The sequence below is a fragment of the Lithobates pipiens genome, unplaced genomic scaffold (genome assembly GCF_037356315.1).
Source record: "Lithobates pipiens isolate NorthernLeopardFrog02 unplaced genomic scaffold, aLitPip1_a1.2 Scaffold_19, whole genome shotgun sequence".
Lineage (NCBI taxonomy): Eukaryota > Metazoa > Chordata > Amphibia > Anura > Ranidae > Lithobates > Lithobates pipiens.
The window spans coordinates 222,591,811-222,619,251 of NW_027507764.1; the positions used below are offsets into that span (position 1 = coordinate 222,591,811).

The 27,441-nt window shown below is 39.4% G+C and overlaps 1 protein-coding gene across 1 annotated transcript in view; it reads right to left on the reverse strand.

The window, feature by feature from the left end:
* Positions 1–27,441, reverse strand: part of ITGA9 (integrin subunit alpha 9) — a 569,728-nt gene that overhangs the window by 381,424 nt on the left and 160,863 nt on the right. The window contains exons 6-10 of the mRNA XM_077491718.1: positions 24,574–24,706; positions 21,401–21,486; positions 14,193–14,255; positions 8,453–8,590; positions 6,855–6,960 (exon numbers count right to left, since the gene is read on the reverse strand). Of these exons, the coding sequence (XP_077347844.1) occupies positions 6,855–6,960; positions 8,453–8,590; positions 14,193–14,255; positions 21,401–21,486; positions 24,574–24,706 (526 nt within the window). The remainder of the gene's footprint in view (positions 1–6,854; positions 6,961–8,452; positions 8,591–14,192; positions 14,256–21,400; positions 21,487–24,573; positions 24,707–27,441) is intronic.

The window sequence follows — 27,441 nt, forward strand, 5'->3', positions numbered from 1 at the left end:
TTTTTTCAATTTCAGAACATTGGTTAACCATGGCATTTAATCCTGGGACTAGTCATGTATATTGTAAAGCACTGCGTAAATTGCTGGCGCTATATAAATCCCGAATAATAATGATAACACATTTTTGTGAACTTTTTTTTTTTTTTTACAACTTTCTATCACTGTCAATGTCAAACATTGTATTGGCACTGAAGCTGAATGGTCTTGCTATATAGAGTGGAATTTGTCTTTATTAAGACAATGAGATCAACACTCTCTTCGCACTATGATATCTATATGTGAAATTGTGTTGATTGAGTCCATGAAAGAAGCCGACAGTAGAGAAAGAAGAAAAAAAAGCTTTAAGTGCCTATGTCGAGCTGCTACTTACAAGCTCTCAGGATAAACATATAAAATGCTTATCTAATTTCAATGACGGACAGCCGCTACAAAAGAGCAGATGATGCTAGGCGGATGGAAGAAAAAAGGACAAGCAAATCTAACGTGGTCATAGTCTAACCAAAAATGATGCCATTTGTGTATATGGTATAAGAAGCGTTTCAAGTTCCATACATAGCCAGACCAGCAGATGGAAGGTGCAGATCTAGGCTGGTTTCCACCCTTAACAGCATCCATATGAAGAAAAGGGAACACTGGAAAGGTAAGTATATTGCTTCTTCTACTACAATAATCATTTATTAGAACACTGCTATAGTGATCATTTGTTGGTTGATTGCTGCAAACAGTTCATTATTAGAAGTGATCTGTTGCTACACAGCTACAGGAGAGGACCTTCATGAATAAAAGTTAAAAAAATAAAAATAAATAAACACCGTACATGTAAATATATACAGTCTAAGTCTATACTATGACATTGAATGATCTGGGTGACATTTGCATTCACTACTCAAGAATCAGTCACTTAGGTAAGTGAACACAATACCCTGAAGTAAAGCACATATGTTCACTTTGAGCTTTACCAATCTGACACACTTCATGAAAGTCGCACTAAATGTGATATCATTTTAACTGCTTCCCGACCAGCCGCCGCAGTTAAGACCCGTACACACAATCGGACTTTTTGACAACAAACATGCAAATTAGCTGTTTTAAGGCAACATCCGACCGTGTGTACGCTCCCTCGGACAAACTTTTTCGGTTTTCATAGGACTTTTGTTGGCTGTTGTCAAACTTTTTGACAACATAAGTCCGATGGAGCAAAGTCCGATCGTGTGTACACAAAACCATCGGACTTTTGTACAAAGTACAAACACCCTTGCTCAGAACCAATGCAAAAGATCAGATAACAATACAGAAGTTGACCAAAGGGTGGCGCCGGGGTAATTGAACGTCCTCTTTTGAAGTGTCGTCAGTACGTTGAAACGTCACTACATTCATGTTTGTTGCCTAAAAAGTCAGATCATGTGTATGCAATACAAATTTACGGGCAACGCCCTTTGCACAAAAGTCCACGGGAAAGTTTGTACAAAGTCCGATCATGTGTATGAGGATTTATACTACGGCAGGTTGGCTCCCCTGGGCTGGCTGACGTGGCGGTACGTCGGCCGCTTTGAGACCACTAGGGGGCGTCCGCACCCTGACGACTGATCCGATGCGCGTGCCCACCAGTCGCGATGTTCACCGGGCATCCACGATCGCTCCACACAGAGACAGAACAGAGGTCTGCCAATGTAAAAGACAGATCTCCGTTATGTTAGGGATGAGGAGACTGATCAATTGTTCCTAATGCTTAGGAACAACAATCAGTCTCCTCTCCCAGGTAGTCCCCTCCCCCCACAGTTAGAAGCACTCCCTAGGACACACATTTACCCCTTGATCGCCCCCAAGTGTTAACCCCTTCCCTGCCAGTGACATTTATACAGTAATCAGTAGCTATTTTTATAAAATGTCAATGGTCCCCAAAAAAAGTGTCAAAAGTATCCGATCTGTCGGCTGCAATGTTGCAGTCCCTATAAAAATTGCAGATCACTGCCAATTACTAGTAAAAAAAATATTTATAATAAAAATGTCCTAACTCTATCCCTATTTTGTAGATGCGATAACTTTTGCGCAAACCAAGCAATATACTCTTATTGTGATTTTTTTAACCAAAAATATGTAGAATACATATTGACCTACACTGAGGAAGAAATTAGTTTTTTAAAAACATTTTGGAGGATATTTATTATAGAAAAAAGTAAAAAATATATATATATTTTTTTGTTTATAGTGCAAAAAAAAAAAAAAATCGCAGAGGTGATCAAATACCACCAAAAGAAATCTCTATTTGTGGGAAAAAAAGGACGTCAATTTTGTTTTTGTACAAATGCAGTGCCGTAAAAAAATGACCTGGTCATTAAGGGGCCAAATCTTCCAGGGCTTAAGTAGTTAATCAGCAGAGTTTGTTAATTATGTTTTGTGGTAAATATGGTGGTGACCAAATTATGTAAAAGTTGCATTGGGAAAAAATTTCTGTAGGAAATTGCATTTGTTTTCTAATTTGTTTTGCTTTTTATTAAAACAATAAAAGCCATGAAAATACAAATATATATATCCAAATTCACTACCAAAAAAGGGCCTATCTGTCCTAAAAAAAAAATAAGTACAATACAAAGAAAAAAAGCACCTCCCATTTCTTGCCCTGATGTCACAAGGACAGGAAGTGAAGGATAATCTCCCCAGTGGGGTCACAGACAAAACTATAACACTGCCAGGGATGCTAAAGAATATTATATATACACTATAATACCAAAAGTATTGAGGCACCTGCCTTTAGGGCTGGGTTCACACTATTGCAAATTGGATGCAGCTTACACCGCACCCAATTTGCAGAATATGTTGTTTTCAATGGGTATGGTTCACATATGTGTGTTGCATTCGTAATCTGCATTGCACAAAATTCGCTCTCCCCCAATTTACTACACCTCCCCCTCTCCCAGGTCAGCTGATCCGCAGCTATAACATAGAGCAGGGATATGCAATTAGCGGACCTCCAGCTGTTGCAAAACTACAAGTCCCATCATGCCTCTGTCTCTGGGTGTCATGCTTGTGTTAGCACAGGTGATTTGATCAGATCCACTGCCTTAGTAATTACCACAGCTGTTTCATCTGAGGGAAATCCTGAAAACATGAGCTGTTGGGGCGCCTTGAGGACTGGAGTTGAGAAACACTGGTCTATGGGAATGTTTGACCATTCTTGTAAAAGAGCATTTGTGAGGTCAGGCACTGATGTTGGATGAGAAGGCCTGGCTTGCAGTCACTGCTCGAATTCATCCCAAAGGTGTTTTACTGGGTTGAGGTCAGGACTCCACCACCCCAAACTCACTCATCCATGTCTTTATGAACATTGTTTGTGCACTGGAGCACAGTCACGTTGGAACAGGAAGGGGCATGAAATTGTCCAAAATGTCTCGGTAAGCTGGATCTAAGTGGCAAAGCTCAACCCCTGAAATACAACCCCACAACATAGTCTCCCCTCCACCAAATGATTTGGACCAGTGCACAAAGCAAGGTCAATAAAGACATGGATGATCGAGTTTGGGGAACTTGACTGGCCTGCACCTCCACCTGATAAAACACCTTTGGGATGAATTAGAGTGGACACTGCGAGTCAGACCTTCTCGTTCACATCAGTGCCTGACCTCACAAATGTGCTTCTGGAAGAATGGTCAAACATTCTCATTGACATACTCCTAAACCTTGTGGACAGCCTTCCCAGAAGATCTGAAGCTGTTATAGCTGCAAAGGGTGGGCCATCACAATATTGAACCCTACGGACTAAAGCCGCAGACAAAGTCATAGACTTTTGTCCAAAGGGCATTGGCCCAAAACGTGTCTTGCATACAAACGGCAAGCAATTGTCGGCCACAAAACACGTTGACGTACTAAAGAGGAAGTTCAATTGTCATGCGCCACCCTTTGGGCTTCTTCTTTCTAATTTCGTGTGAGTGGAAGTTTGGTGAGTGTTGATTCGTGCTTTTCAGTTTGCACTTTTCATTTTGTGCTTTTCTGTTCGTTCCTGAATGGCCATTTATCAACAATCCATGTTGCGGAATCGGTGGAGATAACGTGTTATTTATTATTGGCCTTGGAGTTATTGGTTTGACCCAAGTCCAGTCCAGAAACAGGAGGAGAAGGATTTCTTGGACCAAAAATGGGTTGCTTTATTAATAGTGACCAATTATTTCATATGCCTTTGCTGCGGGAGCTCCAGGAGAATAATCTGGGAGATTTTCGGAATTATCTCCAGATGACAGAGACGTCGGCTTTCACCAACTCTTGGCATTGTTGACCCCTATATTAACCACTTGCAGACCGGACCATTTTGCTGGTCAAAGACCAGACCACTTTTTGCGATTCGGCACTGCGTCGCTTTAACTCACAATTGCGCGGTCGTGCGACGTGGCTCCCAAACAAAATTGACGTCCTTTTTTTCCCACAAATAGAGCTTTCTTTTGGTGGTATTTGATCACACCTGCGTTTTTTATTTTTTGCGCTATAAACAAAAATAGAGCAACAATTTTGAAAAAAACTCATTATTTTTTACTTTTTGTTATAATAAATATCCCCCAAAAATATATAAAAAAAACATTTTTTTCCCTCAGTTTAGGCCGATACGTATTCTTCTACATATTTTTGGTAAAAAAAATCACAATAAGCGATTATTGATTGGTTTGCGCAAAAGTTATAGCGTTTACAAAATAGGGATAGTTTTATAGCATTTTTATTAATAATTTTGTATTATTTTTTTTTTACTAGTAATGGCAGCGATCAGCGATTTTTATTGTGACTGCGACATTGTGGGGGACCCATCTGACATTTTTGACACATTTTTGGGACCATTGTCATTTATACAGTAATCACTGCTATGTAAATGCAGTGATTCCTGTGTAAATGACACTGGCAGTGAAGGGGTTAACCAGTGGGTGGCAGTGTAGGGGTTAAGTGTTCCCCCGAGTTGTGTTTCTAACTGTGGGGGGGTTGGGCTTTCATTTAGTGAACACTGATCTCTGCTCCAATCACATGGAGCAGAGATCAGCGTCACTAGTTGCTAGGCAGAATGGAAAAATGCTGTTTACACGGCATTTCCTCCATTCGGCCGCTCCGTGAGACGATCGCGGGGATGCCCGCGGCGATAGAGTCCGCGGGTCCCGCGACCGGACTCACGGGGGTCTCGACCAGCGCGGGAGCGCGCCGGCGGCGGCGCGCTCCCGATGGCAGGGCGGCATTGAATATTGGACGTACCTGTACGCCAATATGCCTGCCCGTGCCATTCTGTCGACGTACATCGTCATGCGTTGGTCGGGAAGTGGTTAAGAAGCAGGACACATGCATGAGGCTTTTATTTTTGGGTTGAATAATAATGATTTGATTTGTTATATTTTCTATATTTTTGGATGTATGGAATGCACTTTTTGGTTAAGTTCTATTGGCAGATGGCGTGTCTAATTTTATTTGTTTTCTTTTTTTAATGCACAATAAAACAATTGTGGAGAATAATACTTATAATAATATTTTTGATATCACTAGAAAAATAAAGCCTTTGAAAATTTGTTTGCAATAACTCCATCTGTATTACCAGCAAAGCAGCTTTATTATTATCCCAATAAAGAAGAGACTGTGCGCTGCATTTTCGAGATTTCATAATTTGCCGCATCACGAATGTTAATTCTCCATTACGAACGCTAGTTTACAAGACCAACCGCTTCTGGTTCGCCCTTGCTTCCGAGCAAGCATGTTTGTACTTTGGACTTTTGTTTAACAGACTTGTGTACACATTATCGAAAAATCCAATAACAATTGTCCGATGGAGCATACAAACGGTCGGATTTTCCGCCAAAAGTCTGTCATCACACATTTCCCGTTGGAAAATCTGATCGTGTGTACTAGACTTTAGATGGGGTGCCATTAAAGTTCATGTGCGTGTGAAGGCAGGCGTCGCAATATGTTTGACAATATAGTGTGCAATCACTGTGAGCTTTACCAATCGGATACATTTCTTGAAATTCGGCAGACCTGCTCCAACGTATCGAAACGTAATAAATCTATAATAATTTAATTTTTGTCTAAAAGGGATGCTAAGGAAGGGTCTTATATCACGTTTCCAGCATTGGTGGATATACCATCAAGGACACAATGGGCACGAGACATAGGGCCAATATCTGATGACCAATGGGAAAAACAACAAAACACTCTTTAACGCAAGGATATCTAAGGAGGAAAACAGCCTAGGGACTGTGGTTAATACATGTAATAATGGTATTCAGTATGTTAAGGGCCTATTCACACAGGCAATTACACACAATGTGATTTCCAGCAGCAAACCTCTGTTCATTCCAGCCACAGGAATGTGTAGATTCTTGTGGCTGGAAAGTGTAGCATATGTAATCACCTGTGTAAACGAACCCTAAAACCCAAATTCAGACAAATTTTTTATTTTGTCTAAGAACAGGGAAGGGTTGGAACCTCTATCACCATGGCAGAAAAAGGGGACACAGACAAAAACTATTTTTTTATAGAATGCAGATGTAATTTCCTGTCCTGCAGAAAACAGCACCTCCCACATCTTGCTCTGATGTCACAATGACAGGAAGTGAGGGAAAATCTCCCCAGTAGGGTCACAGAACAAACTATAACACTGCCAGGGATGCTAAGGCATACTATATAAATATATATATATATATATATATATATATACACACACACACACACACACACCACAGGATACTGGAAAAATATAAATAAGTATTAGTACTTCTATGAAAATTAAATGGCAAAAGAATCAACTGTGTATGATCCAAATAATTAACTGTTTTTTATTATAAGATTTTTTTCTTCACAAATGTATATGTGTACATAAATACTTTCATACCGACCTGGGTAACCATCATCATCGATATCCCCAAGGTTTGCCAAGTTTTCCCCGAAGTGGGCATTGTACGCATTGTCACCATTCAACACAATTTGTTCTTCCATGACTGCCTAGCAAACAGGAAACATAAAAATGCTTTAGAATACACAGCAGCAGAGACCCAGTTAATAGATGGATATCCCGCTGGATGATTGCTTGGCTTCACAATCTACGCAGGAAACACCTGAGTAGAGATTACACTTCCTACCTAAACAGACACAACACTGCTTTCAATATATACAGACACATTTATCTCCACATGGCAGTGGCAGTGCTTTGAAACTGATTACAATAAGAGACTAAATGTGACATTCATACTAACTACAAAGGGAACATACAGTAAATTACCTCACAGCTTGAAGTGCCGGATTCAAAACTACCGGATATTGGTTAATTCAGTTATGATGGCAGGGTGGTAATCTAAAGCTCACAATCTGCCAATGAACTCCATCAACTACAGTACACATAGCAACACCAGTTTCGGACAAAATCCGATGGATTTTGCTGTCGGAATGTCCGACGGTGTATACAAGGGCTATAATGATACAGGAACATCAATTTAGGGCCTAGTTTACACCTTAGGCAGCTTTTGAAAAGTGATGTGTGGTGTACCGCTTTTTAGAGAGAGATACAAAAGCAGCTGACAGGCATTCAGGAGATAATACTGCTACTTCCCGAATGCCTCATTTTTATTTATTTTGACAGCTAAACAGGGTCTGTAAATGGAAATGCCACACATCAACCACAAGCCTAACCTAACCTAGGTTGCAGCATGGCTCCATTTCCTTGGATTAGCTGCTTTTGGTGGTGGTACTGCCCTCCAAATGCAACAGAGGATATAATGTTTGCCGCGGCATGTGTACAATCCCACCCAGGAAAAGTGGTAGGCTAAGGTGGGAGTGGTTGTCGCACTCCCCTTCCAACCGGAAGAGTATATAAGTAACTAAATATATTCTGCAACCAACTGGCATAAAGGTCCCAAAGACTTATAGCATTTGAGGCTTTTTGAATTTCAAAGGAATTCCCATATGAAGGAAACACCAAACAACAACTGAAACTCTGCCAAATGTAATACTGAATTACAACTACTTAAGTCTTTAGAAAATGGCTATACTGTATGTGTGCAAGTCAAACAGATTTATGTCAAAGGAAATCAACAACAAGGAAATGGGTGTGTGAAAGATACAGCATGTCTGGAGAATGTCAAACCGTTTTACAGTGCCAGTATAACAACACACATTCTAGTAGTGGCACTGCAGCTCCTGGTAGAAATAGATCATTTCTAGAATTATATATATATATATATATATATATATATATATATATATATATATATATATTATTTTTTTAGGAAAATTGGGAAATTCCCCCACTCTGTGGCCAAAGAAAATTATATGTTTTTGGCAGGTAAAACAGTAAACATATATACAAAACAATAGGATATTTAAGACATATACTGTACTTTAATGAAAATACTGTTTTTACATTTTCATAGCACTGTTTTCCAGTGTATTACTAAGACATGTTATAATTTTAACATTGTTTTATATTAGGCGTACTTACATTTCCTCTGTTGATGTAAACAGTCACTTGTCCTTCATCCCTCACCTCTGAGAACATGGGTGCCCCCACCAGGAGGTCTGATAGGCCATCAGCATTGAGATCAACTGCACATAAGGAGGAGCCAAAGTAAGAGCCCATCTGCAACCAAGTTGAGCCATAACAAAGCATTCAGTATTTCCGCCCATAAAAACAAGATATTGTGCATTTAGTTCAGTTGACAGCTTTTAGAAAATTTAACTCTGTTAAGCTTTATTGTACACTGTGTGGCTGATATACTAAAACTGCGGAGTGAAAAATCTGGTGTAGCTCTAGAGGCATGGAAACCCGTTTCCAGGTTTTTTTTTGTCAAAGGTTAGTTGAACAAGCTAAAGTTAGAAACTGACTGGATAACAGGCAGAGCTCCACCGGATCTGAGTGCACCCGTTTTTGTAAATCAATCCCTGTAAGTGAATCCTGCAATTTGAGAGTTCCATTAAATAATATATGTCAAAAGTGAGGCATTAGCACGGTCCTTGTTATGACCAAAAGTAGAACTTAAAGTACCAGCAATATGATAATAGTTCATCTGTCCGCCCCCCCCCCCCCCCCCCCCCCCCCCACAGTGCCCACAGCTTATACATCTTCTTTTTACATTAAAATACTTCCACAATATACCTTTTTTTTTTTTTTTTTAAACTTCACAGTTTCTTCAGTGCTGAGAGTTGAGGAAGGAGGAGATTTTCATTACTGCCTGTATACACGCCCACATGTGACGTCAATATCATGTGACCTGGCTAGTTCAGCTCAACAAGTAAATATTCTATCCAGCATAAAACGCACAACTGAGCATGTGCAGGTCGGCTGCCTGTGTTAGCTGGCTTTCCCCAGACAGACAGTGCAGGAGGGGGAGGATCTATGCATACAGGATAAAACAGCCTTTTTACACAATGATTAACCCCTTAAGTTCTACAGCGAATATTACAAGCATGCTATGCTGCATTTACAGACTGATTTTACTGTTGTGGGTTTAGTAACACTTTAAGCCAGAACTGCTTTTCCTTACTTTTTAGATGGAGTAAAGAAAGGATAGGACTTGCTGACATTGACCATACTGGGAAAATTCTCACTTTCTTTATTCACAGTTCACACTGACCCGAGAAGCGCTCTGACTTCAAGGGCACAAGTCAAACGACATGTCTGACTTGTGTCGGTCCGACTTTTGAAAAGGTTCCTGCACTACTTTGGTGTAACTTGGGTCCGATTTTAGCCCCTTGAATATGATTGAAGTCGCATCCAAGACAGATCAGCATTTTAACTGATCTGATTTGTGAGATGTGACTTGTTCTCAGAGGAATGTTAGCAATTTAAAATGTATTGAAAAATAAAATGTTGTGGGGGACCTCCCCAAGACCATGGTATGGATCTGGGGGGGAACCCCTTTCCGTTTCTTTTTTTTTGTTTATAATTTTGGCGTGAGGTTTTATTCATACCAGAAGCAAAAGAATTGTTTTGATTGGTCAAAGGACAAGTCACAATCATCTCAAAATCGGATCTCGTACATTGAAGTCACATGAAAATCGGACCGGAGGTTGCAGGGCAAAGTCATCATGCGACTTTCGTGTCAGATCAGTGAGAATATAACAAGTCAGGGAATCCTCCCAATGGAGACAGAGAGAACAATAAAAGCATGTAAAAACAGGACATGGGTACCTATACTCCCTCTGTTTTCTACGCATATAAAATGTTTTTATTGCCATTTTTATCCCTGACTAAAGAGATTTCCCCTCACTTCCTGTCCAAGTGACATGAGGTGGTACAGAGAGAGATGTTACATTTTTTGTTGCGTTATTTGATGTTTTTTCTTTTTTTCTTAGTTTTTCATCTTATTTATGCTGCCTATGTTTTTGACAATGTAGCACACATAAATATGTTTGATGAGATTTCACTTTGAATAGGTCTCCAAAGAAACAATAAACTTCTATGATAAACGGTCTACTTTCTGCTCTGTATAAACTGTATTAGCAGCCAGAATGATGCAGTAGGAGGGTTAAACACAACTTTCAAGGACGTTGTGTCCTGGGCTTCAAATAAGATGCCTCTCCAATTCAAGTCAAGTACTTAAATTGGTAATATTTTCCCATAAATCCTTGTGATGTGCAAGACTTGTAGTTACAATGGTTGTTGCTGAACATTACTAGGCTTAAAACAGTGAAAGGAAGGTTTAATGTTGAAATGATTTCTAAAACCTTTCTTCTCTATCTATTCCTATTATGATTTTGAAGCTCTTTCCTACTTCAGAAGCTAATTCCTCTAATAAACCATACCATTAATATGTGTTATTGTCATAGTAGTAATTATAGTTGAATATATCATTTACATTGTATTGAATATATAACTCTGAGCTTCATTACTTCTGTTGTATATTATGTACTTAACCTATTGTCAAATACTCTATTGGATCTTCAATAAAACCTTTTTGACAAGAAATGATTGCCAAGAAACCAACTTTTGATACATCAGTACTGAAGGTAGTCAACATTGATAGTGCTGAGTTCAGATGTGAGAACAATGACTGATACATGCTACATTCATGGATTGCTAAAAGTAGCTTTATAATATATGTTGCATCTATACAGTAAACGCCTTCCATCATTTAATAAATATGACAAACGTTATATATGACTTTATCAGCAGGGTCTAAAACCCATGTCAGTCTCAATATCTATCTACATACAGTAGGTACAGGGATAAGTCCTATAGACTACAATGTTTGCCTTCCTTTGCATGTTGTACTGCAGGCCCCAGCGAAAATGTCTTTACCGTTGGTAATTACCCAATAGTTTTTTACCCTATTGGGATTGGGGGGGGGGGGGGGTGCTTAGCGATCATCTGGCATATAGCTTCTACAGAGGCAAGTGAACTTCTGCCTTGGCCAGCATAAACAAATTGAAGTAATTAGTGCTAGACAAAATAATTTGATTCTGGAATACTAGCTGCTTCCAGTCACAGATTGCAGGGTTTATGGAGTCCTAAAGAACTAGTTCATCATTTATTTTAGATAGTCTGTAAGTGATTCATTCCAATGACCTCTTATATTTCCTCTTGTGTTTGTAGACAATCACATACATTGTTACATATTTCAAACTTACTAGTAATGGGGAAAAGTAAAAACAAGGAGCACATTCTTTTCATATACACATTTGTAAAACTGTGCTAACAATCATTACAGACGACCATGAATAGGAACTCTTATTTACTAAGAAAAGCTTACAATGCAATGATTGTTTGATACAAGGCCATGATGATTTCTTCATTCTGTCTGTGTCATGTCATATGTTCCAAATATTATGCAGCTAATTCCTAAAACATAAAATGCCTAATTCTTATTTCAGACCAATTCAAGGTTTACTGTGTTATAGTTATCCAAGCATTTTTTCGCAAAGTTGAATGTGAATGATTTACTAATTAGTTCAGTGAACGCAAGTTCACCTTAAACATCAAATTAGGGGCAAAGAAAGATAACAGTAATTCCTTTTTTATTTTGAAGTAGTTTATCCCAAAATATTGCCTAGTTTTCCTCCAGTTGATAAAAGTCCAACATAGGAAGTTACGAAGCTGAAGTTAAATGAACCTAAATTTAGTACAGATTAAATGTTTGTATAGCAGTAACTGGCCAATCTGCCACCAGTGCTTACCAAAAGGGACTTTACACAACATTAAAACTTGCACAGGATTACAGCTGAACTTCCCCCCCCCCCCCCCCCAGCATTGCATGGGTTAAATGCACCGTAATCGTATCGGGGAGCCTGTGTCTGACATAATAGCAAAAAGAAGAGACTTCAGAGGACTGGTCCTACAGTGTTTATTCGGCCGGAAATTAGGATTTAAGAATACACATCCATGGACGGTCAAGCCTGGAAATTGACTGCTCTGGTACTGAGTGGTGAAGTGTGGCAGACCGAGAGACCTGGAAGTACCAAGTTTTTTTAATTTTACGAAGCTCCAGCAGCAAATTAGATATCACAGATTAGGATTACAGCTCGTTTGGCTGTACTTCTCCTATGGATCACAGGAGTGCAATTTGTTTTGGACTCCTGTGATCTGTTTTCAGCAGAGAGTAAAGTTATTTGTAAATCGCTATTATATGTCCTCTCAAGCACCGTTTCTCCAGTGAGAATAGTTTGTGTTTGCAGTCGTTCCTCGTAATCAAGGTCCTCCAGTCCCCTTATTAGTTTTGTTTCCCTTCTTTGGACTCTCTCCGGTTCCAGCACATTCCTTCTGAGGACTGGTGATCAGAACTGGACAGAATACTCCAGATGTGGTCTAGTTTTATAAAGTGGTAGGATTATGGTTCTATCTCTGGAGTATTCCCCCTTTTTTATACATGCTAATATTCTGCTGGCTTTTTGTAGCTGCAGCTTGACGTTGCATGTTATTGCTCAATCTGTCATCCACTAGGACCCCCCAGATCTTTCTCCATCCTTGATTCCACCAGCTGTTCTCCCTGTTGTGGGTAGTTTGTTGCATCCAAGTGCATATCTCTTTACATTTTTCCACATTAAACCTCATTTGCCATGTATCTGCCCACTCCATTTTTTTGTTCAGGTCTTTCTGTAAAATGTCTATATCCTGATGTGAAGATATGGCCCTTCTTATTTTTGTGTCATCCGCAATAACTGAGATTGAGCTATTTATCCCATCCTCTATATAATGAATAAATTGAATAGAATTGGTCACAATTAGCCCACTTACCCCACTTACCACTCTAGACCAGTTGGAATTAATGTTGTTTATCAACACCCTTTGAATACATCCCTGTAACCAGTTTTTTAACCAAGAACAAACTTTATGGTCCACGGCTGTGGACCTCAGCTTGTAGATTAAGCACTTATGGGGGACTGTATCGACTGCCTTTACAAAATTCATGTACACTAAATCCACAGGCCTTCCCCTGTCTAGATGGCAGCTCACTTCCTCATAGAACATTAGAACCTTGGCTTTTTCTATACAGTAGCTCTCTCTATTGAGGAGACTTTTCCTGCCAGGAAATAAAGCTAAAACTCTTCTCAAGTATTCCAGTTGCAGGAAACTTGACAAAATGGGAACTGTCTCACTGAACAGACAGAAAAGATATATGAATTAATTTAACTGGCAATGTTATACCAGCCTAATATAACTTACTAACGTCTAATACATACTGTAATAAGATAAGTACAGCTGCTGTTGTTTCTGGTCTTCCAAACCATGGGATCTTCAGGCTCACTCAGCCTTTAGTTGAAGCACCTCGCTGTACAGGCCCGGTCTCTGGCCTCTCAATATGGGGTTCTCCTAACACCCTGGGCTCTCTCACACCTCCAGAGACTTATGGATTCCCTCCAGACCCCTGGACTTACTAGCTGCCTCAGCTTTCTCAGTCTCCACAGACTCCCTCAGCTGTCCTGAGTTTCCCAGTCCCATGGGCAAGAAATCCCTCCCACATGGGGTGGGGTCTCTTGGCAGGAACATACAGCTCTCTACTGACAGGTCTATGTCTCCAGAATGGGAGCCCTGAGCTAATCTTAGGCTTGACTTATATTAAGCATGAACTTTTCATTCTGCCTTAATATGAATCCTGTGTCATTACTTTATTTATTTCTAAACCTCATGTCATAGGAGGACCTGTACTGTCACAATATGTTAGTTTATACTCCAGCACTAAACTAGCAACAGTGTAAATGAAAGAAAATCATATAAGATTATATACTTCAGACAGATGACTAACCTTTTTCCCAGAAACAAAAAATTTCTTCTCAAGTAATCGTTTTTCTGTCTTGAAAATATAGACCTAAGCAGAAAAAGAAATGTAAAATATATAACAATGCAATTTACTTAAAACATATCTATGGTAAAAATGGAAAACCATATATGCATCTTCACATCATATTTCAATGATCTCCAGCCTACTCCTATTATATTGTAAACTTACTTTGTAAAGATACCCACACATTTACTTCTTGGAATTGTGTCACAGAATTTACAGGGTCTGCCTTCTGCGCTACGAGGTCACGTGCGGGGCCTTGCATGTGATGTCAATGCGACGCAATCTGGATGTGTCCTTCATGTTGATGTTATTATACAGTGCTGTATCTGCCTTATTCTGTGTAAGTGCAGTTTCTAGTTTTTAATAAAATCATGGCATTTGGTTCACACTATGTGGAGCATGGGTCTCTATTCATGCATTTATTTATTTTTTTGAGTGGCAACTGCAAGGCAATTTGGCTTTAGAGGAAGTCCTGTCAACTGGCCCTGGGGGTCCTCTTTACCCTTAATGTAAGAATGATCTGACATCTTTGAGTGTTTTTTTGAGTGGAAAATCTGACGGAAAAAGCCCGCTAGAGCCCACACACTATTGGATTTTCCGACATAATCCGATCTGACTTTTTACGTCGGAATTTCCGACTGTGTGTACAGGGCATTAGTCTTTGCAAAAGGTATCTTGTAGTTTGTAACATCTACATTTACTCTTTTTACTTTATTTGTTTGACGACATGCCATTTCTAAAAGCTAGCTTCCATGAATAGCTGTACCACACTGCTATGCATAATATATTAATAATAAAACCTAATAATATCTTAGTTTGCATATGCTAGGAAATTACCCATACAATAAAGCTGCTATTTTTACTTTCCTCTCCTGGTAGTTCTTTGACTTCCTAGTAACATTAATTAACCAAAGTTTTTTTATATTCTTAAATCATGGAAAGAAGATTCATAAGTTGATTTGCCAAATGCAAATAGAATGTTCACTTTGCATAGGAAGTTGCCTTTTGCAAAGGTAAATTGCCCCATGGCCTTGTAAATATGTTAAAATTTCACTTTGCAAAGAACACCCACTTAAATGCACAGAAAATAAAAAAACAGTACTTTTGCTTGCACGTGATTGGATGATGGAAGCCAGTGGAGCTTTACTTCATTCACCAAGCTCTGAGGAAAACTCCTTAGCAAATGCAAAATGTAAGCACCCCCTAACAACTGGAGGTCATTGTGATTTTCCAGGAGCCTTACAATGGAAGGAATGCTCAATCTCAGTTAATTTTGAACCTAGGCTGTACAGCAGTGATCTGGCTCCGATTTTGTGGCATTTCATGAGGAAAAATGTGGAATACAGGCCCCAAATCTTCCTGACACAAACAAGTCATCATGTACTGCCCCTTAGGCAAAGACAGGAGTCCACACAATTTATCTCATAAGGCCCTGTTGTACCACGGTTATGGGCCAGGTCTCTGGGACTAGTCCCGTGCTGTGGCTGAAGACTAATTTACAATAGCCTGGCCACACAGGGAGGTGCCTCCTGGATCATGCTTACAAACCCACAATTAGGACCTTCTGTCACCCAGGTACCACCGCTCCCATCCTGAGCTGGCTGCTCCCCCTTCCTTCTCCCCTTTATTTCTTCATTGTCTGAGCCCAAAAAGGCCCTCATTTGTCCATCTTCATACCACAAAAAAGGTGGCAACATTAGGCAAAGCTAACTTAACTTTTCAAAATGATTAAAAAAACAATACAGTTCATATCTCTAGTACCCAAGGGGATGAAAGACTGCGGTATAAAAAATAACCAAACAAAACTACAACTTAACCAATTCCCGCCCGCACTATAGCTGAAAGGCCTCTACAGTTCTGGGAGGACATCCTTGGATGTCCTCCTACATGCACACTCTGAGTGCTGTGTCCTTTGAACACAGCTGAACAAGGTTTGCAGTAAAGGGCCAATCACAGCGGCCCTTTACCATGTGATTAGCGATGTCTAATACCAGCTGGTCACATGTAAAACAGACTTGCTGGTTATTGGCTTTCCTTTAATCACACACTGTCTTTGTGTGAGAAAAGGAGAGCCGATAACCAGCAAATCCAACAGTGCAACCTATCGTGCCCATCAGTGCAGCCCATTTTATAACAAAAACTAAGAAAAACATTTTTTTCCAAATTTTTGGTATTTTTTCATTTTGTTTAGCAAAAAATTTAAAAAACCCAGAGGTGATCAAATACCACCAAAATAAAGCTCTGCTTGTCTCAAAAAAAATGATAAAAATGTTGGTACAGTGTTGCATGACCACGCAATTGTCATTCAAAGTGAAATCTGAAAATTGCCCTGGGCAGGAAGAAGATGAAAGTGCACGATATTGAAGTGGTTAACTGGTAGATACTCAAGTTCAGAGTCCATCTTTGTGGGTGAGGAGTCCCAAAACCTGCTTTCTGATTGGCTGGGAGGAGGATCAGTGTTACAATAGCGAATATTCATTAACTGTTGTAACATATCTGGATGGGCTCTGTTTGTATTCTCTGCACCCCAAGCCCACCCTATTTTGAAGCCTATTAGAGCCTCTGGCTCTAATGAGGTGCTTCAAACCCTCCCCCAAACCATTGCAATTCATGCATCCAGCATCCTGCAAGGGGCCAAACGCATGGATATGGGGAGGTGGCGATGGATGGGATGCCCCTGGTGAAACTATTGAAATTTCAAGAAAAAACACATTAACCCCTCTTACACCTTCTTACAAATGTCCCTTGCAATTTTCTATTTTTTTTGGGGGGGGGGGGGGGGGCCGAGGCCTTGAATAAAAGTATAAGTATTTGAAATCTAAGGTCCACTCAAGATGTCATGATCATGTGCCCAAGACAGTACAAAATGTGGAAACTATGGGGGATTAAAGAAATTCACACAGACCTAAATGTGTGTTTGAATCTGTAGAGCAAGTTTGTATTAAAAAATGCATGATGTCAACTGGTATGGCAGCCAAAAAAATCAATAGATTACACATCACATGGCACTTCAATTATCAAGACACTGCAAAGAATAATGATGAAGAGCAAAATGAAGTAATCCACAGCAACTATATTTCAATTCTCACCAGTCACAAGATGGAAATATGGCATGGGTTATTGCACTTTCTACATCGGAATTTCTATTTGTGCTGTGAGCTAAAATCTTCTAATAACACAGCTCTGTGGACTAAGACCTACTAATGATACTGACTGCAGAGTTTGCTCAGTACTTCATACAGTGCATTTACCATAAATTATGCATTTTATGGTCCTGTAACCCGTTAGGACTCTCTAAGCTCTATTTGTCATATGATATGGTTTATTAATTCTAAAGAAACACTGTGAATTATGTGGAGTGGAATAGTCAGCTACCCTGAGTTTCTGGAAATGGTTCTTCCACTCTTAGCAGGGCTCACATTCATAAAAAATGTTATGCACATTGTGCTGGCTTATGTTCATCTCTGGCGTCTTACAATGGTCTGCTGATTAAACATATTACCTTTATTAATCAGGGGAATTTACTTGCTGAGAAAATATTCTTCCTGCAAAGCAAGATGTTTGCCTATCCTAATAGTGATGGCTGTATATTTGCACTAATGAAATGAAGAAAAATTTAAATGATCTTGGGTAACAGTATCAAGATTTCAAAAGTGAATTTTAACGCTAACTAAAAAACACATCTGTGTTTCATGAACCTACAGTGAACGATATTCTCCCTGATGCAAAACACTCAGTTCGCATTCACACTATTGCACTGCAGTAGTGCATGTGCATTAACATGCATTGTGTTAGAGCAGCCCATTCATTTCACTAGGCTACTGTGCACCAAAATACTGTACACCAAAATGGTGCATGTAGCATTTTTGGCTGAGCACTGCAATTCTCATTTATTGGTCCTTCATGCTTAATGGCCCCAACATACCAATATGCGTAATATGCATGTTACTGTCCATTGTGATAGTGCGCATGTTAACATACACATTACTGCAGAGCAATAGTGTGAATATTGCATTAAAGTTTGTATACTGTGTTATACTAGTATGTACAGTATATGTATAATTGTCAGTTAGGGACCTTAGATTGTAAGCTTCTTGAGGGCAAGTGTGATGTTAATGTACAATATATATGTAAAGCACTGCGTAAATTGATGGTGCTATATAAGTTCCTGTAATAAATACAATTTAAAAAAGAATGTAGTAGTCTCCTTCCATTCAATGAATTCTCTAGTCACTAAAATAGAGACCTTAAAGTGGAAGTAAACTCCCCTATTGTTTTTAGCCAAGGAAGCTGCCATCTTTGCCTCTGTTTAATCTTCAACTGCTATGGTGCTACACATGTGATTCGTTATGACACCAGCCATTGGATGGTTTGATAGTTTGGCTGAGAGCACAGCCAATGTGCAGTTAGCATTCCCGGCATGCCTTTTTTTTTTAACTGTTTAAATCCATGGGTTTACTTCCACTTTAATGATAGGATTACATAGGGTAGGATTAATGAATACATAGCTGCATTGATGTGTCTTTTATATCTGCCTAAATTTTAGAGTTAATTCACAAAAGGACATTTGAGCTGTTATGTAGGTTTTTTGTTGACCATGTCTATTTGATAAGCATGTCTTCAAGTTATTCAAGTTATGAAGAGTTTGACATTGGAGAACAAAAAAAAAATCTAATGCTACCTTGTTCTTCACACTGTATATATACCCAGAACTATAATAATTAAAAATGGGGTTGAAGAACAAGGTAGCATTAGATTTGTTTTGTTCTCCAAAGCCAAATTCTTCATAACTTGAATAACTTGAAGACATGCTTATCAAATAGACATGGTCAACCAAAAACATATGTAACAGCTCAAATATCCTTTTGTGAATTAACTCAAAAATTTAGGCAGATATAAAAGACACATCAATGCAGCTATGTATTCATTAATCCTACCCTATGTAATCCTATCATTAAGGTCTCTATTTTAGTGACTAGAGAATTCTTTGAATGGAAGGAGACTACTACATTCATTTAAAGTAAGCAGACAGTGGGGGTTATTTACTAAAGGCAAATCCACTGTGCACTGCAAATGCACTTGGAAGTGCAGTCTCTGTAGATCTGAAGGGGGCACGAAAGGAAAATAAAAAAACAGCATTTTTGCTTGTACGTGATTGGATGATAAAATCAGCAGAGATTCCCCTCATTTCAGATTTTCCCTTCAGATCTACAGCGACTGCACTTCCAAGTAAATCAACCCCAGTATGTGCTGTAGAATGCTAGCTTTCCACAAACCCTTTTTAGTTGTGGAGGAATGTTTCCTTTAAATACAATGGGTGAAATATTATAGTTTATCTCCGTATATTCGCCATTCATAGTTAGCGTATTGCAAAAGGTTATTATGCATTTACAATAACCTCTCAGCATTAAATGAAGATTCACATAGTAAGTAGTCTGTTGAGCTATCATGGCCATAACAAATACAGTAACTGTGGGTTGGTAATGTATAGTATGACAATGTTGTTGACCGACACTGCTGAGATAAGTTAGTGTTATGTTTTTGTACACAATCATCCATGGCCCTCTCCCAGTCCACAATGCAGTTTTCCCCCACCCTGCCGTGGTCGGTCCTTGGGGCCAATGACATCCTAGAAAGTAGAAACCAATGACATGATCACCTCCCCCTCCCCAGAATTTACTGGTGGACTGGCTTTCCCCCACCTAGACCTGCTTCGCCTCTCGGCTTCTGCTCTGCTGCCTGAAAGGTAAGGGGAGACTCAGCTTGACAGTCCTAGATGTGAGGGGGAGCTCTGCTGGGCACTCCTGGATGTAAGGGGGGAACTTATTTTTTTTGTTATTAAATTCGTTATAACACTGATTTGTAAACTATATGATGTGGCCCCAATACTGAAAAGTTTTAAGACCCCTTGCTCTATTATTATTATTATTATTATACAGGTTTTATATAGGGCCAACAGTTTGCTCAGTGCTTTACAACATGAGGGCAGACATTACAGTTACATTACAATTTGGTACAAGAGGAATCAGAGGGTCCTGCCCGTTAGAGCTTACAATCTAAAAAATTTGGTAATTTCATCAAGCTAAGTGGAACTGGCCATACACTGATCGCCATTTGGGTGTTCCAACAAGGATCAGCTGAATTTCAACCAGTGTATAAACTTTCCCACTCAAAAAAAAATCAACTTTTTATCGACTTCTGTCAAAGGACATGTTGAAAAATGTTGATCAGCAGTTGCAGCCAATCAGCTGCATCCAGTGATCGGTGTATTCTAACAGGGGCAGGTGCTTTTGTCAGAATACAATGTAGGAGGACCACACACAGGAGGTACATTGAGGTATCTGTTAGGTTTTTGTTTTTATTTTGTTCAGTCCATTGGCTGACCAAAAAAAAAAAAAAAGAACTGTGCATATTCCGCTTTAATTAACTTATTTGGAAAATCCGGTGTAGTTCTCCTCGCACCTAGTTTTATTACTACACCTTAATGGATGAAACGTGAACCTCTACTTTTAGCTTGACCTGCATATGCTCCGCAGTGAAATGTACTGAGCCTTGTACCACTAAGGACCATGTGTTACTCCCTGTCCCCACCTTGTCCTGACACATCATCTGCTGACACGCCAGAGAAACTCTGCTGAAAATCAATCACTATTTTCCATTTAAATAACCAGACAATAATGTCAAGTCACTAAGAACAGCCAAAAGGGTAAAAAGGGGTGGTCAACTATGAGATTTAGTCCAGCAGTAAGATCTGCCTTGCTGAATTAAAACATGTTTTTGGTAATAGTCCTGTATGTTTTTTTGGTGAATGCCTATTACAAACTATGCATTTTAAAGAGATATATTTGTAAATTGGAGCCTTGGGCTCTGCTCTATAGTTATATATAAAGGTTAAGTTATTCTTTATTGCTCAAGAAAACCAAAAACACATTTAATAACATTCAGTATACTGTGATAACTCCTCCCAAAATCCCTTTTAAAATGCAAAAACTAGAGGTTATTGTCAGTTTAGTGAGAATGGCTTATGTCCAGCTTTGCATTACCTCATAGACAATAAGCTAATTATATCTCAACTCTTGCAAAGGAAATGAAGGGGCTTTGTTCAATTTGTCTGTGGAAGTGAAGCTGCTAGCTCTATGTCACATGTTCCATAGTAACGGATCCCTCACCTTTCCGATACCGCTATCTTGGGGAGCGCCACCTACTATGTCTACAGTGGAAGGATTAACGAAATGACCAGCTGTGACTGCATACCCTACGGAAAAAAAAGAAAACATTTATTACAATGAAAGGCAAACTGCCTCTGACTACATTGAACTACCTAATAAATAGACAATACACTTACATGCTTTATTTGTGTATTAGACTAAAACACACACACATTTACATCCACTATACATGTACTAATGTGGTAAAGAGAATTTTAGTGGGTAATTGTCAATTACTAATTGAGTTCAACATAAACATTAAGGCCAATGTCAAATGGGTGATTCTGCTGCTAGCAACACATGGCTAACAGCAGAACCAAAGAAGAAAGGCTTCCACTTATCCTAATGCAATTATTCCGTCTCTGGTCCTGAGCACTGCCAAATCTCACTCGCCACTAAGGGAGCAACTCCATAACAACAGTTAGGTAGTCTGTTAGAGATCCTATCACTCTTGACAGTGATCTTTTAGATATCCATTCACTGTGACATGGCCCTTAACGTCCCAAGCATACACAAAACAGGAAAAACATCTTTATGTGTCTAGGAAGTTTACTGTATACTGTACTCGTATCAAAATCCTGTTCTATAATAATAATCTTTGGCTAAGAGAAGTACAGGAACTGCCATTTCCGACCTTCATCTCAAAACACTAGGTACCTTTCTGTTAGGCTTACCTTGTTGCCTTAAAGGGTTAGTTCACCTTTTCAAAATAAAAAATGAAAACGGTGAACCAACACCCTACAGCCTACCCACCCCACAGTCCCCATTGTATTTACCTCTGTGGGTGATGAGCTGTCAGTGCCAATATAGACAGTGCAGTGGTCTGGGGATTTGAAATCCCTGCCCTTACCTCTTTCATTCTGCAGTGCTGCCAGCACAAATCAGTGCAACGATCAACGATTGCCTGTGCGGACACTGACCAATCAGAAGCGCTCTAAACAGTCCTGGAAACATTGCAGAAAGAAGGGGGAGAGAAGCAGGGATTTGAGATTCCCGGGCCACTATGGACACTGACAACTCATCAGCCACCAGGGTAAGTACAGACCAGGGAAAGAGGGTTGGGGAGGTTGTAGGACATTAGTTCACCTTTTAATTTTTATCTTAACAAAATAACTTAAACCAGGAAAAATGTAAACTATTGCAGCTTACCTTTGCATAGATGTGGTGGATGACAATTTGTTTTTGTTTGTTTTTTAATGCTTTTTTTAATTTATTTTCATCTGGTGATCCTGGTAGGAACACACTTCTGGGTAACAACCATATTTTATAGGTGTAGCATTGTCACCCTGGTAGGAACACACTTCTGGGTAACACTTCTGGGTAACAACCATATTTTATCTAGTAGGTGTAGCATTGTCACCCTAGTAAGGGATTGTGTTAAGACCATATATCACCTCCCCCTCTCAATAATATAGGGAGAGATGTTTTGTAATCAGTGGACATAGTGGGAACTGATAGTCTAAAAAAGCAAGAAAACACAGGAAGTTGTCAGCTCTCAAGCTTCCTGGTTGAATGAACAGCTATTTTTTTTTCTGCACTTGTCGAACAGATGTAACAAAATGCTTTTAATGATATATTTAGCAGTCCACATAAAAGCAAATAAGAGGTATTGTGTTATAGTTTACATACACATTAATACTTTGTGAGTCACCCATCTGGGGTAAGTATGCAAACCAGGAAAATCAGAGCCCATATATTGCAATTTGGCCAGTTCAGCAGAATACGGAAATTCCAATCAGTGTGTGGCAATCCCTGCTTGATAGCAGTCATTTGATCAATTTGTGGAAAACCTCTCGATCAGTAGTTGCATCTGCTGATCAGTGCACTCTGATAGCAGTGGGTGCCACTGCCAGAATACAATGTCCCATGGTGGGATTCCTTCATTCCCCTTGTGTATGGCCAGCTTAAGGGTCGGGAGGATGACAACTATTCAACTATAATTTAAAGAATGCAGTCAGAAATGGCAGCTTCAGTGCTTCTTCCTATAAAGTACAGGTACACATTTCGTAAAAATTGTCCTTTAGTCAACCCCCACCCTCCAAGTGCAGCCCACCAGACCAAATACTTACCCCTCCTTCCCTATCCAGCAACCTTCATTGTGTGGCCCTGACCACTACTACAGAGTCCTTGAAATGAAAGCAATCTCTTCTTAGTAAGCATGCATCGGATTTTGCTTTTTCAGCATGTCCCTTCGACAAAAGCCTGTCTTTAGACTAGCTTCTGTTGGACAGACTGCTAGACACACTGGCCTAAAGATTTTTGGACAGTGTGTACCCAGCTTTATTACTATGGCTGAGGTATGGCTTACCCACAGAAATAAATGAAATCATAGAGCACACAAAAGAAGAAGACCCCGTTAGGACATTACTTCCGGAAAAGACTATGCAGCTCTGGTATTTGAGTATTTGAGTTGGTTGAATAAACTCAGGTGGGTGAGGGAAATTGATGAAAGGACAAAATTATCATTCATGCAAGTTTCCTTTGAGCATCTTCATCTTTCAAGTTGTGCTTTTTATTTTACAACCCAAATTTAAAAACAAAAAGGTGGGACACTGTGTTTATGCTACATAAAAACAGAATGAAATCATTTGCCAATTTCAAAAACCCACATTGCATTCACAATATTAGATAGAAAACATATTAAATGTTTAAAACGAGAAAATATACCATTTTAAGAAGGAAATAAGGTAATTTTTTAATGGATGGCAGCAACATGTATCAAAAATGTTGGGACAGGGCCAGGTTTACCACTGGGTAGCAAAATCTTTTCTTTGAAAAGCACTCTGTAATCTGGTCTGGTAACTGAGGAGACCAGTTGCTGGAATTTTGGTAGAGGAATGTTGTCCCATTCTTGCTTGATATAGGATTTTGACCGCTCAAAGGTCCAGGGTCTTTGTCATATTTTTCCTTTCAAGATGAGCCAAATATTTTTAATTGGTGAAAGGTCTGGACTGCAGTCTAAAATATGGTTTTTAAGATATGGGTTTATGAGATTTTCAAATTATTGCCTTTTTATGTAAATTTTACACTGCATCCTAATGCTGGAATTGGGGATGTAGCTATTGAAAATAACATAGTTGGTTTAATCTGGGAAACACATTTCTGTTTAACAAGAAAGGGTCAATGACACTTGCCTAAGTATGTGTTGCGTTTAACAGCGATGACTTCTGGATCAATTAACTTGAAGTATGTGTTGTCAGTGATGTTCTGTACTTTAACTGTTCCAGTCCAGTAATAGGATCCCGGAGCTCCCATTACAACCAGATCCTAAAAAAGAAAAAGAAAAACGTGATATGTACGTATTTAGAAGAACAAAAACATGCTTTTGTTGTGTAGTTACTTCTATTTTTAGAGGTAAGGGTCAAGTGAGGGAACCTGTGTTCATTAACAGCTCCTTAACATACAAATGAAGCAGATGTAGTTTGTAAATATCTGTCACATGATCACCTGCTGCATCATAGGTCTATATTTACGAAGTAGCAAATGGTATCAAACTAATTTTAACATTGTATAATACATTTTTATTTAAAGCTTTTGTAAACCGCTGACGTTTCAAAAAAAAAAACAACGTATACTAGCACATTATGAAATACTCACCTTGGAAAGAAGCCCTCCAGTGCTGTGACTGACCCCTATCTTTCTTCCAGGATCCTGAGCCCTGGCTCTGTGATTGGCCGGAGACACACTCACATCACTCCCCTGCTTGCGCGCGGGAGCCCACGGTTCCAGCACAAAGCTCTGAAGTTCCGGCAAGGTATGCTGGACCCTTCAAACATCAGTGATGTCACTGGCTGTATGCAGGGCGAATATCTCCTAAACGGTGCACGTTTAAGAGCTATTCACTTTACCTACAGGTAAGCCTTATTATAGTAATAATAACAATTACCAAGCGGGATTTACAACTGCTTTAAGCATAGTTTTTAACCATCTTTTTAAGAATTGTTGTTCTGTAAATCTTTAGAGTGAACATAATTGAGATTTTCTAACTTAGTTTATACAATTGTATTTCAAATGTTAAAAGAAAACACCACAGTTCATTTTCAACAATGTTAAAGAAAGGATGAGATATTAGTACACTTGAGCCTGGTATGTTATACATGCAAAGCCAATTAAAGGACTGTTGAGAATGTAATCACTGTTCATTAGTTAGTCAACCAATGGCCATACAGAAAGTATGCAAAAGACCAGGAACAGGCGAGGCCAGAAGTAGAACAGAACATGAAGATTACAGAATTTATAGAATGCTACAAACAATGTGCCAATAAACATCAGCCAAAAACATATCAGTCATTAACATGTCTGTAAGGATCCTCATTTATCCAGGTCATGGCATAGCAAATAGTAGCTAGTCACATTTAGCTGGACCTCCTCTGTAATGTGGAATGTTTTGCCACTCATCCAAGTAACTTCCCCAGCTTAGATCAGGGGGTCTACAAACCTTTCAGTACGTGGGCCGCATTGTATATTTTACAAATATTTGCTTAAAATAATAATTTCATAAATCAATGAATAATAAATGAATGAATAGGTTGTACTTCGATCTTTTTTTGGAATCACCACCATATGATTCCGAATAAAAAAATAAAAGTTCAGTAAAAACAGCAATGTTTACCCTCACATTAGTGTCCCCATCGGGGTCTCCCCTTACAGTGAGGGAAAAAAGTGTTTGATCCCCTACTGGTTTTTTATGGTCTGCATGGCTGTCATCCCAGAAGGAAGCCTCTTCTAAAGATGATGCACAAAAAAAGCCTGAAAATAGTTTGCTGCAGACAAGGAGACTAAGGACATGGATTACTGGAACTATGTCCTGTTGTTTGATGAGACCAAGATAAACTTATTTGGTTCAGATTGTGTCAAGTGTGTGTGGTGGCAACCAGGTGAGTAGTACGAATACAAGCGTGTCTTGTCTACAGTCAAGCATGGTGGTGGGAAGGTCATGGTCTGGGGCTGGATGAGTGCTGCCGGCATTGGGGAGCTACAGTTCATTGAGGGAATCATGAATGCCAACATGTACTGTGACATACTGAAGCAGAGCATGATCCCCTCCTTTTGGAGACTGGGCCGCAGGGCAGTATTCCAACATGATAACGACCCCAAACACACCTTCAAGATGACCACTGTCTTTCTAAAGAAGATGGACTGGCCAAGCATGTCTCCAGACCTAAACCCTATTGAGCATCTGTGGGACATCCTCAAACAGAAGGTGGAGCAGAACAAGGTCTCTAACATCCAACAGCTCCGTGATGTCATCATAGAGGAGTGAAAGAGGACTCCAGTGGAAGCTCTGGTGAACTCCATGCCCAAAAAGGTTAAGGCAGTGCTGGAAAATAATGGTGGCCACACAAAATATTGACACTTTGGGCCCAATTTGCACATTTTCACTCAGGAGTGTACTCACTTTTGTTGCCAGCGGTTTAAACATTAATGGCTGTGTGTTGAGTTACTTTGAGGGAACAGCAACTTTAAATGTAATTTGGGAACAGTGTTGCATGACTGAATAATTGTCATTTGCAGTGTGACAGTGCTGAAATCTGAAAATTGGCATGGGCACGAAGGTGGCGAAAGTGTCTAGAATTGAAGTGGTGAATCTTATTTAACAGCAGTCAAAAAAGAAAGTCATGTAAGCACTGAACTTTAAAACATTCAATACAAGACGACCACGTACTCTACATTTAGGCGTACTTAGGGGCGTACTCACTTTTGTTGCCAGCAGTTTAGACATTAATGGCTGTGTGTTGAGTTATTTTGAGGGGAGAGCAAATTTACACTGTTATACAAGCTGTACACTTCTTTACATTGTAGCAAAGTGTAATTTCTTCAGTGTTGTCACATGAAAAGATATTATAAACTATTTACAAAAATGTAAGGGGTGTACTCACTTTTGTGAGATACTGTACCAACGTCACCTCCCCCCATCAACAACCAGGAGAGCCTACAGGCCTGTATCTATGGCATCAGTGGACCAAAGGTTAATGTTAATTCTTATAAACAGGTTACAATGA